Source organism: Gambusia affinis, linkage group LG15 (assembly GCF_019740435.1).
Source record: "Gambusia affinis linkage group LG15, SWU_Gaff_1.0, whole genome shotgun sequence".
Classification (NCBI taxonomy): Eukaryota; Metazoa; Chordata; class Actinopteri; order Cyprinodontiformes; family Poeciliidae; genus Gambusia; species Gambusia affinis.
Genome location: NC_057882.1, coordinates 22845319 through 22863343, shown reverse-complemented (window position 1 = coordinate 22863343; position 18025 = coordinate 22845319). Strand labels below are relative to the sequence as shown.

At 36.9% G+C, this 18025-nt stretch overlaps 1 protein-coding gene across 2 annotated transcripts; it reads left to right on the top strand.

Annotated features, from left to right (window-relative positions):
* The first annotated feature begins 7242 nt into the window (after window positions 1-7242).
* LOC122844574 (beta-2 adrenergic receptor-like) lies at window positions 7243-17723 on the top strand. Of its 2 annotated transcripts, none has more exons than XM_044140169.1 (4): window positions 7243-7426; window positions 13292-13436; window positions 14378-14669; window positions 15883-17723. In XM_044140169.1, the coding sequence occupies exons 2-4, from the start codon at window positions 13295-13297 to the stop codon at window positions 16901-16903; spliced, it is 1455 nt and encodes a 484-aa protein (XP_043996104.1). In that variant the 5' UTR covers window positions 7243-7426; window positions 13292-13294; the 3' UTR covers window positions 16904-17723. The 2 variants fall into 2 exon arrangements, with proteins under 2 accessions (XP_043996104.1, XP_043996103.1); XM_044140168.1 differs by having other exon boundaries at window positions 13289-13436.
* The last annotated feature ends 302 nt before the right edge of the window (window positions 17724-18025 follow it).

Here is an 18025-nt window from a genome sequence, read left to right as displayed (position 1 = left end):
GACTTCTTCGAGGCAAAGTGGTGACTCATCCAAATAACTTGTATTTATTTAAAGTGATGATCTTGGAATCTGAATTTGTTTATAAATGACTCCAAGAGACTTTTCCTGCTTGTGTAAATCTGAAGTTTTATCTCCTGAATCTTTCTTGACATTTAAGTTGGACTGTCCTGAATTTTGAAAATGTGTCAGTCCGATAAATGTTGTCAAACAAATCTGCTTTATAAATGCTAACATAGAAAAATTAAAAAGTAGGATCACATACGATCACTTATGAGAACAGAGCAAAAACCTTCAGCAACACTGAATGTGGAATGTGTGTATAGAATAGAATATCTATAATCCCACAGTGTGAAAATTTAAGTGTACCAGCAAAGTGATTTGCACAAATGTTAAAATAGAAAATAAAGATAAGAGACTGCATGTTAGGGTCAAATTTAAAGCATAAAATACTGTACAGATATAAAAAATGACATACTAAGATTCAAAGAAATGTGCAACTAAGTAGGATAATTAAAAAGAATCAATCAAAAAAGGTCTTATATAATTTTGACTGCTGTGATGAGAGAAAGTCTACAACACATTCAAAAATATGAATTAAAATTTTGGTTCAAATAACAACTGTACATTGTACAATACTGTACATTGGGATAATCATATGTAAACTTCTGAAAACAAATGTGATTCTGATTATATTTATAGCCCGGAGTTGTCCTCCGTTTGGACGACAAACTTTGCTCTTTGCAAAAGCCAAAAGGTCTTTAATACACATTGTGTGTTTGAATGTTTATCAGCCAGGAAATGGGACAGGTTGAAGGTGAGGTCAGAGCCATTGTGTACGTATGTGGGCGCGTGCATGTGTGTGTGTGTGGGCATGGGTGTGTGTGTGTGAGGGTGTGTGTGTAAGTGTATAACCTGATCTGCCTCCACTTCCTACGATTAAAGGGTCGTACTCGTGATCTTAGTGTCAAGGCTTTGTTGCTTTACAGACAGATTTATTGTTGATTAAAAACAAATCCAGAGGTCAGAGGTCAGATGTGTACACCCAAACTTTTTCTGATTTATAGATGTAGAAGATTAAAGTAGGACTGATAAATCAAAACATAATCATCTTATTTCTTTAAATAGAAGACAAACCACACCTTGTGTACAGTACATCCACAAAAAGAGAAAATCAATTTACCCCACGTTTGAATCGCTCTGTTACAGAATATTACGTTTCATCTCAGACGTTTCTAGTTGTTTGTTGATCACCAAATCACTGATAGATTTCTTTTCAGGGCAAAAACTTTTAAAATACTCAGGTTTTTGAGTAAGGTAATCTTTAACACAAGACACCCAGGATGTCTTATTTTATTGGAGCAGCAATGTGAAGATTACAAAGGAACAACGTTCTACAAAGTCACAGAATACGAGTAATGCATCCCAGAGTTGCTGCAAGCTGTAGCTCTTACCACCCATCGTGAGTTCTTAAGTTTGCACAGACTTGCAGGCTTAAGCATCTCCCCTGGCAGACCAAATCCTCCCTCACATTGTTTGAACATTAGTATGGAGTCAGCCTTCCACAGCTTTGGTTCTTGTCCAAAGTAGCTGGAGCAGATGTGTTTGGACAGCCAGGAATTCTCTGAGGTCTTTGCTGAGCAGAGAACTTGCAGGAAAGAATCGCAAATGACGTCCGTGTGGATCACAGAGAAAGACAACTGTTAAGAGAAAAATGTAGGAATAGAATGAGATGTTGAGAAAACTTGGTTGTTTTGGATAACTGGCTTCCTGCAATGTCCAAATGTGGTTGTTCTCAGCTGACGGCTGGCTATTCTCCTTCAGGTTGTTCTGGTAGACAGCAGAATTCATGGCCCCATTATTATGTCCTAAAGAAGCCAAGCAGCACTCTACTGCTTCCAGGTTTTATTGTTGATATGACACAGCTTTTTTAAATTAAATTTTTTTTATGAAAGACATGATGATCTGCCTGTAAAAGTAAATCTGCTGGACTTCTCATTAGAACGCAGGCAACAATTCTGATTGCTTCACCAGATACGACGTTAAAGAAGAAAAAGTAAAACAAAAACAGAAACCTTAAGTGATGCAGCTTTAATGATTTCATTGAAATCCATTGTAAGAATTCTAACTGCTTGAAGCTCTTTGAAAAAATAATTATTATAACATCACTGGTCGCAATAAGCATTTAAACAAAAATGAATCTATTGTCTTTTAGAACAATTTCTATATCAGTGTTGTAGTTGCAGCAGCAGCCGCTACAACTGAATACAGCTATGCCTTTTTATGCAACCTGTAGAGGAGAACCACCTTCTGTGACTACAGTACTGATAAGTGAAACTAAGCCAACATGCAACCACAGTAACAAGTGCCCATGGCAGCTACTTCAGCTGCACCTGCAAATATAAGAGTCAGCAACTTTCAAATTACTGCAGTGAATCAAAATATCAAAAGTCTCCGGAAAAGCTATGCAGCCACTGTCAGCTCTTGACATGGGAAAAAAAGACGATGCACTCACAGACTTGCTGCTGCATGGGATGTAGCAGCAGGAAACAGTTTAGCACGGTCTCAGCGGCCCCAGTGTACGCCGTATGTACAGGATGTATCTCACAGAGCCGGCTTCTCTGAGAAGAACAAACAAACTGCACTAAGACAACACTGCACCTTTTTTTTCAGCTGAAGATTAATCTCTGGAGTGAACTTAATGTCTTTGGTGAAAACCTCAACTGTTCTGCTGTGTGTTGTGAAGATAGAGATTGCTTTTCTTTTTTATTCCAAATTAACAATCTGATTGCTACTAATAAAAGCAGGTTAAGCTACAATTGGAACAACGTGTTTATGACCAAGCATCACACATCTGCTTACATCTACCACTAAACATGGATTATCAAAGTGACAATTTATTTTATTAGGATGTTTGGTGATATGCTAGCACAAACAGGAACAGGAAATGAAATCATTCAAACTATCACTCCCCAAAAAGTGAGTAAGGACAGTTGTAACCCTATAAATACATACACATGTACCAACACTGACGGGCCAGAAAAGGAAAGTATTAATCAAAGAAGCTCCTACAAAACTTGTAATTTTTGGAGAGTTCCACAACTCAAGGTGGGAGAATCTGTGGAAAGGACAATTAATCATGCACTTAAAACTGTCCTTTGAGGAACAATGGCTGAAAGAAAGCCATAAAAGCCCATTTTCAGTTTGCCACAACCCGTATAGGTGACTTTAAACTCAAGGTGCTCTGATTGGAAGAGACCAAAATGTTACTTTTAGAAAAAATAAGATAGACATGAACCTTTTTTTCAGCAGGTGCTTGTTTATTGAGTTATGTTTTTATTATGTAAAACACTTTGATCTGCCTCGTTACTGAAATCTGATATACAGATAAAGTTGACTTGATTTAATGAATTCAGGGAATTTCTGGCAAAAATATAGAGGCTGCTAAAGACACGACACTGGAAAACAACACTAAATATACAGACAGAACAATAATGGAATGGTTTATGTTGTGTTTTACAATGGCTTAGTCAAAGACCAGAAATAAAGTCAGTTGAAAATCTGCAGCAGGACTTGTATACCACACTTTTCAGATAATTATTCATATCATCTTATTAAGCACTAGCTTGAGTTGATAGCATAAAATAAAATAAAAAATTGTTTTTTGTGATAGAATAAAACATTGTTTTGCTAACTTGAAGCGCATTACGATCATTCAGTGGAGAGTCAAGGGGTTAATTCAGGGGGGCTTTATTAGTACAGGATGCCTCCAGATTAGGTGTAGGTGCTGAGGGTGGAGTAAAGCATAAGGAGGGATAGAGGAAGAGAAAAGTCACGGACAGGAAGAGGCACTGAGAGGAATGTGTTGGTCAGTAGGATATAACCATACATTATGACCCATTTACTTATTTGTTCTTTTTAAGGGATTTTAGACACATGGCTACCTGTGGTTGTACTAAATTCTTTGTGATACCATATGTAGTTTCCTCCGGAGGTGAAAAAAAGGGGAAGAAAATCTTCAGATAAAGTTTTTGAGGGCCCCAGCTGTGGTTTGCATGAGCAGAGTGTTCACTGCCCCACCCAGACAATGCAAAGTGCAGATCAGCTGGCAGATCAAAAGATAACTAACAATGAACCTTTGACTTCAAATGGTCAAACATGTCACTGATAAGGTATTTTTGCTACTGGGCAAATATGGCTAAAAAGACGTCATCAGGAGGAAGGAGCTGATTAAAGGACGATGAAAGATAGAAAAATAAAAGGAGTCTGTGTGGAGCTCTTTCTGCAAAGCTTGAGTGCTTCCTGTCTCCCTTAAGCAGCTCAAGCACAAAGCATGATTGCACTGTCAATACACAAATCATCTGACAGAAGCCTAGCCTTATCTAGACAACATGTGGCTTCTTTTAACCAACAAGCATCACTCCGTACTTGTAAAATCAAACATATTTTAGTAAAAGCCATAAAACAGGGTTTGGGTGTGTTAATGAGTGTGTGGATTGTGTTGGATTGCTTCTTTGCGGCTCTAGTGCTGGCATTCTGCTCTTATTCCACATCAGCATCTCCACCCATGTGGTCTGTGTGGGTGGTTATTATTGAGGTTATGCTCATGATAAGACTGCCAGAACGCAATGTTCACAGAAGAGACAGTCAGATGGTTCAACCTGGTGATTTTGGCTAGTTTGTGTTGTGGCTTGTGCTTCTTCTGAAGGTTCTCAGACTCTGTGTCCCACAACACTGTAGAGCAATTACATCAGGGGATTTATCCAAAAGATTAACTTTACTGTTCCAGCAAAATCAATTTTACAACTAGAAGTTTTTTATATTTGGTGAAGATTTTAAGCATAAACGTCAATATATTTTATTGTAGTGGATCAAAGCAAAATTCAGAAGTGGGAGGAAAATAACTTGTGGTTTCAAATGGAAGATCTTCCATATGTGGCAGACATATGTCCTTTAACCTGCAATAACAAATAAAATGTGGTGCAACAAGTTACATTCAGAACAAATAAAATCCCCTGGTGATTAATTTGATGTCCAAATAAATACAGAATTCCAGAAAAGCTCTCATGGGTTTATTAAAACACATTAGGAGAAAACAATATCCAGGCCATGATGCACACAAGACATTTCTAGAATAATTCTGTGCAATCATTCAAGCAGAGTTGGGTTAGAAAGGTCAATTCATCATCCACAGATGAAAAGAGAACAGTACCAGTATCAATTGGACTGTTCACTCAATAATACTCCTAAAAGACAATTTTATTCTGTGAGGAAATCAATGCTTACATTATTATTCTTTGTAATTAATGAAAAACAAATAGTGATATAATAAAATTAGGATATTACATAAAATAAATATTTATTGTTTTAAGGTTTGCATTTTTTCCCTCATCGTCCATCCATCTTCTTGAGGACCCCTTACCTCCACCTGGTGACCTCCCACTTTGAAAAACATTGTCCTAGTCCAAGTATGAAAAATATTGTTTTTAACTCCACTGCAACTATACAACAACCATGGTTTATCCGCAGTTGTATTTATTGTTTGTATATTTTTATGTATTCAGTTAACCATTTCTCTGCCAGCAGAAAATCTTTACTGATTGAAGCATTTCAGGAATTAATTGTAGAAACAGCAGAGAGGTTTTCCAGACAGTTTAGCAGGTTAGAATTGGGTGAGATAAGTAATTCCATTTAATTCTCCTACTAAGGGTTTTTGGGACATATTTTTTACTAGAAATTCCCTTTTTAATACCATTTACATTTTTTCTCCATAATCATAAGTCTGTATCAACAAACTTCCTTTCTTCCTCTGGGATTTTGACAGAATTGTCTTTCAACACTGTGTTTATGTTTCTGTCTTGTCTCCGTTCCTTACAAATATTTCAGATGTGATTATGTTTTGCACTCATTGTAGCCCACTTCAGGAAACGAATATGTTCTTCTCTTACCATTTCCATAAATCATTGTAGTAGTGGCTTTTTTCATCATTGCCCTGTTGGAAGTATAAGTAATGCCAAGGATTTAGTTTTTCTTAAGACTGCTTGATGTTTTTCCCATGGTTTCATTGTAACATTTGACCCAGGGATATGTGATGATACCTTAGGGAAGCCAATGCATGCAACCACAACTGTCATGCAATGAATGTGAGTTGAATGTGAGTATTCATGCCACTCAAGGCAGAAACTAAGACATTGCACAAAGCTTAAGTGATGGCTACCAAAAAACAATCCCAGAGCTCCATGACAGTCCATCTGCTCCTCCGTCAGAAGCGGAGCCAGCCAAGCAGTAAACAAGAACTTGTAGTACATATTCACAACAACTCCTCAAATGGCTCATTTTAGGTGCAATTAAATAATGAAAGGACTTGGGCCTCTAATAAGCTGAGTTACTATGAGATCTATCGCCCAGCTAGCTGGAAGCACATGAGTACATTGAAGGAGGTGGAACATTTTGCTAGGAAGAAACAAGGCTAGGAATCATTTTCCAAGAGAGAAAGTTACCATGATCTAGTCCTGGACGTGCCGACTATCCAAACAATCAAAGGTGTCTTGATTTAAGTGTCTGCAATGTATAATTTGCCCTTAAACTGACCGTCATGGATTCAAGGCAAGGTACACTTTGGGAATTTTTCCAGCCCTTTTCAGGACAAGCAGCCATGCATGGACAAATACCTGAGGCTAATTCAGAGTAACCAATCAACCCAATAGTCATGTTTTTGATAGATGGAACTGTGGTTGCAGTTTGATGGTCAACTATTTTAAAAAATAATGACATGAAGTAGGTGGAGGTGAAATTTTGACATTTTGCTGCCATGACTAAACTAACATGTTTGACAAGAAAAACAGAAAACAGCCTATCGCATTCAAGCAACATATTTTTACACAACCTTGGGGCCAAATATCAGACTACAAAGCAATGTGAACGAGCATGTTTAAGTGAATGTTTAAAATGGCACAACATTCCAGCAGCCAAAGGCGGAGGTTTGTGGTTTTGCTTCACTGCTTCTACATGTGATCCAAAGATCTGAATCTGAAAAAAGAAGTTCTCCTACATGTTAAAAATTAAAGTATAAACTCCTAAAACCTTAAATGTACTGTCTGCTGTTGAGTTGTCTAGAGAACACCTCAGGCACTAAAAGCTGTTCCTTGTTGTCTGATAGGCTACTGTCCTGCTGTGATGTCATGAGTGCTTGCTTTAAATAAAGGCAACAGGCTCAGCTGCTTCAAAGTGTGGTTGAGGGCTGAAAAGACTGAGTACACACATGAGTGAGAACAAAGAGGAAGAGGCAAGACAAAGTGCTTGTGTAATAGTTTCAATACCTTATCAAAAGGTGGAGCCCGACCTTCTGAGAAGCACGGTTCGAAAATGTTGTGGATTTAAAAGAACTGCAAGAATGAAATTATTGGATTGAAGAGAGCAAAGCCTGGAGGTAAGAAAACAGCACTGCAAGTCTGCTTTACATACATGAGCTCCACTCACTCTGTGTTCCCCTGGGTGCATTTACGTATGAATTAAAAAACTGACATCTACTCTTATTGCTAATTAAATGTTTTAGGGAGATATTATTGCCATATTGTTTATCTTAAGGATTTGGCTTCAAATTAGAAATAAGATGATTCACTTTTTTCTGAAGGATTTTATCTCACATTAATTAAACCATTCAGATTCTGTTTCTTATATTCTCACAGTTGCCAGATGGAATAAAATAGCATAGCAGAAAATAATTTTTCAGACCAGTCAAAATTATCATACATGGTTTGTGTTATTTGGACAGCAAAATCTTTTCAGTCTTGTACTTAACAGTTTGTTCTGGTGACATGTTTATTCTACTGAGCACAGAAAAAGTTGGGTGTTTAGGCGCTTATGAATGTTGTTTAAATGTGTGACTGAGTCTGTTTTTTGTATTTAGGGTTGTGGATAATTCATCTGTGCTATTGTGCTATTTTGATATTTACACATCAAACAATCATTTAGTGTTGGTCATGGGTGTCTTTAGTGATCTCTAGCACAGAGATGTTCAGAGTCCATTTTGCTTGCTCTGTTTTTGCAGGTAATTGTCAAGAAAGTTATTGATCAGCTGAGCAGGGCAGCAAACAGTTCAAGAGTCATAAGGTTAAAGGGTAAAAGGGGAGCTGATAAGCACTGGTCATAGCAGAAATTTATAAATCATAATAAAATGCTTGTAATATTAAAATAATGCCTGAAATAGTGAGCACCACATCATCATCTCTCATGGCCAGTCTCTCCTCTACTCATTCATTATGTCTGAAAGGGCCAGGTGAGCACAGGTAATGAAAGATTGATTTTCAAAATGAGTTTCCTGATGATCCATCATGTTTCTGACATGTAATATGCACAAGGATGTGGACTTTTTCCTCTATGATGACAAATCCTCTAAAAATCCAAAAGAAAGACTTACAATTTTGACTCTACTCAAAAAAAAAATATAATAAAAATAATAATCTGAGCTCCTTTTGAGCGATGTTGACAGCATTGCTTACACAGGAGAGCAACTTTTTCATAAAACAACAAACCTGTCATGATCTGCCTTGGCACTTTCAATGTGTCCTAAATATTCAGCGCCTTTGCTCGCTGGCATGCTGTGGAGCTGAGTAAATATATGCGAATCAATGCTGCTCCTTACAGATGCCATCAAATTGCTCTCCAAGTGTTTAGATTATGCTGGAATTAAGCCAGTTAACATTTTAAGTGGAAAATCCCGTTAACCTAAACAGCATTTACAGACATCCTGAACATGCAAATATTAAATAAATGATGCCACTCTAAAGGAATAGTTTGATTATTTTAAACTGAGGATTTGTGAGGTTTTTATTTGTAAAATGTTTCTTACCTGCAGAAAAAAAAAAAAAATCACAGACCTGACAGCCAGATAGCCACTTCATTTTAGTTGATTTGATTTATTTCATTAGTGTCTAAAGTCAGTCCTCAAGGGTTGGCATTTTGGATACTTTAGTTCTCTCTCTGGATCAACACACCTGAATCAAATGATGGTTCATTAGCAGCCCGTCTGCAGAAGTTTGACACACCAGGTATTTGGACCATTTGAATCAGCTGTTTTGGAGCAGACACACATCTAAAAATGGCAAGACGCCTGACCTCAAGGACTGGAGCTGGACACCCATGATCCATTTAAAACAACTAAAACTAAAACAACTAAACTCCATAGGATGTAGTCCTACGTTAATGTCTGTTGGTCAGTTAACCCAAGTCAAGAACTGACAGTTTTATGTAACTTCACAGTCAGTGTAAAAATAAAAATCTTTAATAATATTTAGATCATGACATCAATTAGTTTACAGGATATGTGACTTTTTCAGCTCTAATTCATAATCTCCCATACCTTAGTTGGAAAAAAAAAAATTAACCGTTAAGGACATGCTTTTTACTAAAAGTATTACCAGGTGTATTTCATGTTGATACTATAAGTACTGAGAGGCTGGTGTTTCTTCTTAATAAAATCCAGATTCTGTTTCTGCATGTCAGCTGACAAAATCTTCATTCATTTAATTTAAATACAGAATATGTGCTGTTATTTCTGCTTTGTATAACTCCACAGTGTTCAGTGAACAAAGCTTGAAGTGATTAAATTCATTAAGCCACAGCTTCATTCCTCTGATTTTTTTTCTTTTGCTGTAAACTCTCAATCTCTGCCTGTTTTTGCTCCTGTGCTGTAATTTGAGACATTAAGACCAGTTTAGTTAGCTATATTGTAGCTTTAGGTCTAAAGACAAAATGAGGGGACAGGCATAGATTTTCAGCAGCAGCTCTGCTCAAAAACAAATATACCACACAAAGTCACTAAGCAGGTAAGTTTAGTTTCAAATAATTTACCTTTAAGATAAACAATCTAGTTGTTGTCCTAAGTTAACCTATTTAAGCCTTTTGTTTACTTCCAGTTAGATCAGAGTGGAAAGAGCTACACTCACCATGTAAAGGACAGTATTGTTATGTTCAAAGTTCATCTTTGGAAGACATCATTGATACATATGTTGTTTTCTCACTAGTATTGTTTACTCGATTAGCTGATTGTCAATTACCTCATTTCCAGACAACCACAAAATGCACAGAAAAAAATAGTACAAAATCCAAAGGTTGTTTGTTTCAAACAATGCAAATACGTTGCATTGTTTGAAACAATGCAGTACAAAGCAGTAACTTTTAAGGTTCAACAGTGCCTTGAGAAAATGTAGCCCTTTAATTTCTGGTAATATAACATATCATGTGGATTTGAATGTTTTCCATTTGAGTAGTTTTAATTAGTCGGTTTGACTATTTGTTAGGTTTATTTTCCACAAAATCACTGTGATATGAATATGTGATCTGTCTACTACAGTTTTGAAACAACCACTGGAAATAACTTTACAGCACTTCACTTAAAGCATTCAAACTCTCCTCTGTAAGTTTACAGTTAGATATATGTCTTTCCTATAAAGACCTCCATATCCTGAACCTGTGCTGACCTAACAGTGCCAACCACCCCCCTATGTTTGACATGGACAGTCAGAATAGCAAACAAGGAACAGCATCCATCTGCTGTTAATTAGGCCACCTCAGTAAAAGAGCCGTTCTGCTCAGCCAGTCAGCGCTGTGTAAATAAAAGTGGTTTGTTCATGCATGATGTGTAATAAATAAATGCTTATGAAATCAAAAGTTTATAGTAATGGCTTGATGCAGAAAAGGTCACCTTGTTTTAATTCTCTAACATTTCTGTGTTCAGCATTCTGCTTACTGCAGCTGTAAATTGCATCCAGCATGACTGCAGCAATAAGGGTTTTGTTTTACTACCATTTCTTTCAGCTCCTTGGTTTTGGTCGGCCTGTACCTTTGTTACATAATGTGCATTTTACTTTAGCTGCAGGCTGTTGCAAGCCCAGCTTGTTTCCAGCTACAACCTATTTGCTTGTTGGATACTTAAGTGGGCTGATTAGCTCACAGTGCAAAAGCAAAGTATACAAAGTGGACACTCTGATCCTTGAAACTTGTTCGGAAAAATGCTCTAGACTTCTGATGACATGGTGGTTTGAACAGAGACATCTGTGTCTTCAATTTCCTTTTCTGCATTTTGCACAGCTCTCTTTGACTTAATAATAACTTCAATATCGGATGAGACAAAGTGAAGAACTGACAATATATTATAGCAATGTCACATGCAGCCTGTGGATTAATGTTATCTGACTGAGATGAGATGCAAAAAGCTGAATCTGATGAACTCATGATAACACCAAGGAACATTTTGCTTCCACTGTGAATGACCACATACACCAGCTCATGAGACAGCCACAGAATCCAGAACTTCAGTGAAAGGTTTGGTAAAAGCATTTACATTAAACATGGCCTATTTTAAATGTCACTGACCTTTTGAAAAGAAATGTTTATCTTTATATAAGCAGATAGTGTAATTGTGTAAATATATGACACATTCATTAAAAGAGAGAGATGAACAGAAGTCTGATGGTGAGTTTTGCATTCAGACCAATTGCTAAAGGAGACACCCTTCCTCACTTAACACTGCATATCATTTCCTATATTCATTACATCTGTAAATATGTCACTCCACTGCAACGTGAAAACATTAGCAGGTTCATTCACCTTAAGTATTTGAATTGTAAACTAGAATAGTATTGAAAAAAATGTATTTATTGTCTGTCCCACATGGTGACAGAAATTCTTCTTTTAATTGAAAATTCAGAGTTTATACAGATTAAAGTGATACATATATTACCAATTTAGGAGCAACAATATGTTCAAAGTATAAATAATTACACAATAAATACAAAGACAAAAACACATTGTTAGAGAAAATTAATCGTAAAGAAAACAACAATTCTTTAATGCATCTTTAAAAACCAAATCATTCTTAGGTATTATTGTAGGTATTATTCCACTTCTAGTGTTTTATTTCTTAAAAGCACTATAAGGTTTAAAAAAAAACCCAACAACGACAAAATAAAAACTTATTTTTTAACCAATGAGTAGCATAGCCCAGAGAATGGTCCTGGTTGGAACTCAGTACTTTCTAGACTTGATTCAAGGTTAGAGTTTATTATGGGAAGGTGCTAAACAGATTTTACTGGTTCCTATTTTAGCCACCTCCCAGTTTAAACTCTACTACAGTTGGGGCTTTCCTTTCAAATTTTAGCACATACAACACATGTGAGTGGCATATCGCCCATCTTGATCATCAGTGTTTACATTTAATTATATGAGTAAAATAATATAACCTAAGTGGTAATATTAATTAAGTTAATTCAGCAAAATTAGAAGTTCATCTGTTGTTAAAGTATTTCTTGAGCGACTATGTCTCAAGATACAATGAAAAAACATCTCTGCAAAAAATATTTAGAATTAATCAATTGCGAGTTTAAAAGCAGACATAGCAGCTGTTCCTCTGTGTGGGTGACACTCCTTAAGGGACATCTTACAAAGGCTTTTGTGCATTAAAAATATAAGGAATATTGCAAACTTCCTCTAACTCATAAGTAGTTTTTAGTCCAATTTAAGGTGCAACTGCAGTGAAATAATCACAAATTATGTCTGTAGAACTTTAATCCACAACTGAGATTATTTTCCTCTCCTTTGCTTCAAAAGTTAGAAACATGGAAGTCTGGAAAATCATGTAAAGTTAATAAGAATCACACTTTTTCCCCATGTTTTTGAGGGATTTAAAGGTTTTTTAAGTTCAAAATTATCGCTTGGGCAAAATCATTGATTATGGTTTTTAAATAATTAAACATGTCATTGGAAAAGATAGTCTTAGAGTTAGTTCCAAATAAATCAAAATTTTATTCAGAGCGAATAAAAAATGACATTTTAGCATTGAGACATCAAGCTGAAATCCTGGTCAGAGCTCTTATTCTCTTGGATCTTCATCTGTGAAATACAAGACTCTTCACAAATTTATCTTTTCACAAAGTTTGAAGAGAATTTAAATCAGTTGTAGAGTTCAGCTGTTGTGAATGAATCAATGATGAAAGTTTTTATTTAAAATTCACATGGAGACATTTTTCCTATCTGCTACAAACTACATATTTGGCAACACAGATGAGAGGGAGTAAAGGTTCAGAGATAGTCAGATCAATAAGCTGGATTTTTACTTGTTTCATGTTTGTCCTCATTTAACTTGAGCCTGTAAAAACAGTAGATGTTACATATGTGTTATTAAAGCTTATCACATGCATAGTAAAAGATTTAACCTCCTCTTATGTTCTTGTTGCTTCTCAGATTGCTTTAACGATTATCACCAACTATTTCTTATTGTTTGTCTTGACAGTAGATCATGGGAGATGTGACTTTTGTGCCACCATCCACGAACCAGACACAACTCAGCAATATCACCAATTCACCACCAGAATATAATGATGTGGAACTTGTGCTGCTTGGTGTTGCCATGGCTGTTCTTGTCCTAGCAATAGTTTTTGGTAAGTATAAAAAATGCCGGTCACAGTGTCTTGCAAACATTTTCACACATGTGAAACTCTGTTACATTATGCATTACAAACATAAATCTCCTTGAGTTCATTTGGATTTTATGTGATAAACCAACAGGAAAGAATTGGAAGCAGAGGAAAATAGAAGCAAATCTTAAGCAACTTTAAGTATAAATATTGTGGTGTGTATTTGTTTTCACCTACGCTGAGTGGTTAAACCACCAGTTGCTGCCAGTTTTTGGATTATGTCTCCATTATCAATAAATATCCTGAGACTGGAATTTTCAATATTTGTCTTTGCTTAACCTCAGTCAGTGTGGATAGAGAACATATATGAACAAAAGATTTTACAATCTTGTCAAAGACTTTTGAATGGGTTTAGATTTAGGCTTTGACTAGGTCATTCTAACACTTCAGTAAATCTATATCTAAACCATTCTTTTACATCTCCAGCTGTCTGTTTAGAACAACTGTCCAGCTGTAAATTGAAAATCTGATTCTTAAAACATTGTGTTCTGTTTTATCCAGTGACTGCATTGTTCTTCATGATGCTGTTCATTGATGTTTACAGTACAGGTTACATTACACACAAGTGGACTCTTTTCAATAATTAAATAACCTCAGAAAGTGACTGCAGTTGATTTTATTTAAGGGGCTGAAAATAAAGGCATGGTACACCATTCAGCTTTTTAGTTTTGAGAAAAGTTAATACTCTTTATCAATTTTCTTTCACTTTATACTCATGTACCAATTCGTACTGTGTTCACATCCATATAAAATTAATTGTGGTTGCAGAGTGACAACATTTTAAAAAAAATTCCAGTGGTGTAAATACTTTTGTAAAGAGCTGCACTTTCAATGGCTGGATAATTGGAGAATCAAACCTGATGGATTTTATGCTTTTAGTTAAATAGTCATTGTTTTCTGTGCAGGTAATGTGATGGTGATTACAGCCATCCTGCGCTTCCAGAGGCTCCAAACTATCACCAACCTCTTCATTGCCTCACTGGCGGTTGCTGACCTCATCATGGGTGTAATCGTGGTCCCTTTTAGCTCCAGTAACATCCTGCTGAAAAGCTGGATGTTCGGAAACTTCATGTGTGACTTCTGGACGGCAACTGATGTGTTGTGTGTGACAGCCAGCATAGAAACACTGTGTGTGATTTCTCTGGACCGCTACCTTGCTATTACAAGGCCTCTCCGCTATCCGACACTGCTCACCAGGTAAGACAGCTTTTACACAATAAATATATGAATCATTTTAATTTCATGAAGAAAACTGTGTTTACAATTCCAGCCAGATAAACACTGTAAGTTGTTTTCAGTCTATTGACAAAGTTTCTTGGGTGTGGCCAGAAGAGCAGCTAGATGGAAAATGTTAACCTACAAACCCCTTAAAACCTGAAGCACTTTTTTCAAATGTATGCAGTTGACCCTAGCTATCCATTCCCTAGCTAATAGGTTAAGCTCTGCCAAGGTAATTATTAGCCCTTTTAACTCTGCATCATTATGTACTTCCATCAAAACATGCAGTTCTTTAATGCTTCTGAAAGAACATGGGTTTGTTTTTCTTTCTTAATGTTGAAACATATAAAAATCAAGCTGTTGGTGTGTTGTTTAAAGTAAAACGTGAAACTTAACAGCTGGCTTACAATACCACCTGTTTCCAAATGAATGCCATGTTTTACCCAGCATGCAAAAGTTATTAGCAAACTTGAGTTTTTGCTTTGTGTTGTGCAGATCATTTTAGTCGTTTAGAAGTGGATACTGGTTTAAAAATGAAAAGAATCTGGATTTGCAAGGTTCTAAAGGTTTGAAATCACTGGACGTTTTCAATTCCTTCTTTGGCAAAAGGCTTGAAGTGTCTACTGCACACCAACTCTTTAGCTCAGACAGACTGAATGAGTTGAGCTTTGACTAAAGCTCAGGCTGAGTCAAGCCACATTGAGCATGTACTTATGGAAAAGAGTCATTTATGCACCAGACAACACAGAGAAAATACTAATCACTGCACTTCGTCTGGCATCGCAATTAAGTAATTCAAACAATGAAAATCTTATGATGGAAAATTTCAGAGCTTTAGAAACAGTAAAGTTTTAAAACTTTGTTTTACATGGATACCATCAACAGGCCAATGCCCCCAACTTTACCCTATTTTGACATTTCAACCTGCAGATGCATATCTGAGAAACGCTAACACAAACTAATCTGGTTAGTCTCCAAGCAACCTGTTCTTCAAAGTGTTTTCATTCCAAGTCTCATAAAATGGCCTTTTTCAGAAAGGCCATTTAGGAAACCACTTTGCAAAGTGGTTTCCTAAAAGGCGAAATTTACAGGTAGATGTTTTGTTTCCTGATTTATAACAACCGTCACTGATCTGCATGCTTTTTATCATCTTTCCCATGTTTAAGCTTTCTTGTCTGTTGATGCTTTCCAGGGCTCGGGCTTTCACGGTGGTGTTTGTGGTTTGGGCAGTGGCCTCGCTCATCTCCTTCCTGCCCATCTATCTCAAAGTCTGGGTGTCAGACAAAAAATCAGCTGTTGAATGCTTATACAGTGAGACCTGCTGTGAATTCAACACCAACGCGACATATGCAGTCTGTTCCTCAATTGTGTCTTTCTATCTGCCGCTGGTGGTGATGATTTTCCTTTACACCCGTGTATTCCAAGAGGCTCAGAAGCAGCTGGAAAAGATCCGAGGAAGGCAACGGCACTTCTACCACCTACATAAGTCTGCACTGTTGACTTACCCAGAAGACAGCCCTGCGCTGAATAAACTCAGGACAGGAGCAGATGGAGAGGACAGACTGAACATGCAGCAAACTGAGGATACTGACAACAGGCAAGAGAAGAGAGAAGAAAATAGAGTGGGGATAGAAAAAGAAGGCAGACAATCTGCTGCAAAGCGTCTCAAGTTCTGTCTTAAAGAGCACAAGGCTGTGAAAACTCTGGGAATCATCATGGGAACTTTCACATTGTGTTGGCTACCATTTTTCATTGTCAATATTGTCTCAGCATTTGTAGATCTTGATGACTATAAGGAACTATTTCGATTCCTTAACTGGTTAGGTTATTCCAACTCTGCCTTCAACCCCCTCATCTACTGCCGCAGTCCTGATTTCAGGCACGCCTTCCAGGAGATCCTTCATTTGAAGGGAAGGCTCTTTGGATGGAAGGGGGCATGTGGATGGTGTAGTGAGAGACACAAATACCCCAATTCTCCACGGAGGCAGAATGGGAACTCAGACTTGAATCGTGTCAGGGGGCTGGACACTCAGGAAACATCAGTGTGGAAAGGAAGTCTGGAGAGCTCAATTCAAGACAGCTCTCTGACCCTGGCTCTGCCAGCGTCATGCTCAGAGCAGGTTCTAGATGTGGCTCCCGGTTCCTCGAGCAGTTGGGAGGAAAACAGCTCCCGCAGTAGGATTTGTAAGGAAAATGTTGCTTCTATTGCTTGACCAAAAGCAATGACATTAGTCCTTAAATTAAAGGGGTGGTATCATGTAAAATGAATTTTTTTGAGGTTTACATAATATATTAATTGTATTACCTTATCAAAAACATACATGTAGTATTGCCTCAATTCTTTAAAGCATGTTTGAGAAGTCTTTTAATCTCAAATGGCAACCATTCAACTGTCCAAAACACCTAGCTGGACCTAGCTCCTCCTTCGAGGACGCAGCTCCTCCTAGGAGTTACAGTTTTCAAGCTTCCACCTCACAGACCATCCCTCTCATTAGAGTCTGCCCTCCTACTCAGCTCCTTCAGACTAGCCAGCACCAATTAACTTCTCAATGCTGGTAAAAATGTTGCTAAAAGGCTAATAGAGGAGTACTGGTGTGATGACTTCCTGAGGGCAAAGTTTCAGAAAGAGGAGGAGTTTTTAAAGTGACAGAGATCCAATTACAAGGAGTTAAATCAGGAAATAAATTTTCTTTAAATCCTATTTGACATGTTACAACTGAGGGTAACATAGTTGGTTGATTATGCTATAAAATGGCACTATATGCCTGGAAAACACATAATACTGCCCCTTTAAAAATACATTTCTATATAGCATTAGCTAATTTGTTTATCTTTGATGGACTTTCTGGTGTATAACATGGCTGGATAAGATTATATTGTCTCAGTTTTACTTGATTTCCATGTTCTTCATCTCTATTGCAGTTTTTAAATTGCATTCAATAGACTTAAATACAAAGATCAAATCAAATCAAATTTTATTTGTATAGCACATTTCAGCAGCAAGGCATTTCAAAGTGCTTTACGTCAAATCAAACACAAAAACACAATGCAACATAGAATCAACAATCAAAACACAACATTAAGTCAGATTCCATCAATAAATTTGTAATTGATTACATTTCAAATGCAATCCTAAAGAGGTGGGTTTTTAGTCTAGATGTAAAGGAAGTCAGAGTTTCAGTTTTCTTCCAGTTTTCCAGAAGTTTGTTCCAAATTTTTGGTGCATAGATGCTAAATGCCGCTTCTCCTCGTTTGGTTCTGGTTCTGGGGATGCGGAGCAGAACCAGAACCAGAAGACCTGAGAGGTCTGGAAGGTTGAAACAACAACAGCAGAT

What these genes read in the sequence shown, in the direction of transcription:
- LOC122844574 (XM_044140169.1), top strand. Translation starts at nt 13,295, where the DNA reads ATGGGAGATGTGACTTTTGTGCCACCATCCACGAACCAGACACAACTC. An exon ending in TGTCCTAGCAATAGTTTTTG is followed by an intron (nt 13,437 to 14,377) that starts GTAAGTATAAAA and finishes TTTTCTGTGCAG; the next exon opens with GTAATGTGATGGTGATTACA. An exon ending in TATCCGACACTGCTCACCAG is followed by an intron (nt 14,670 to 15,882) that starts GTAAGACAGCTT and finishes GATGCTTTCCAG; the next exon opens with GGCTCGGGCTTTCACGGTGG.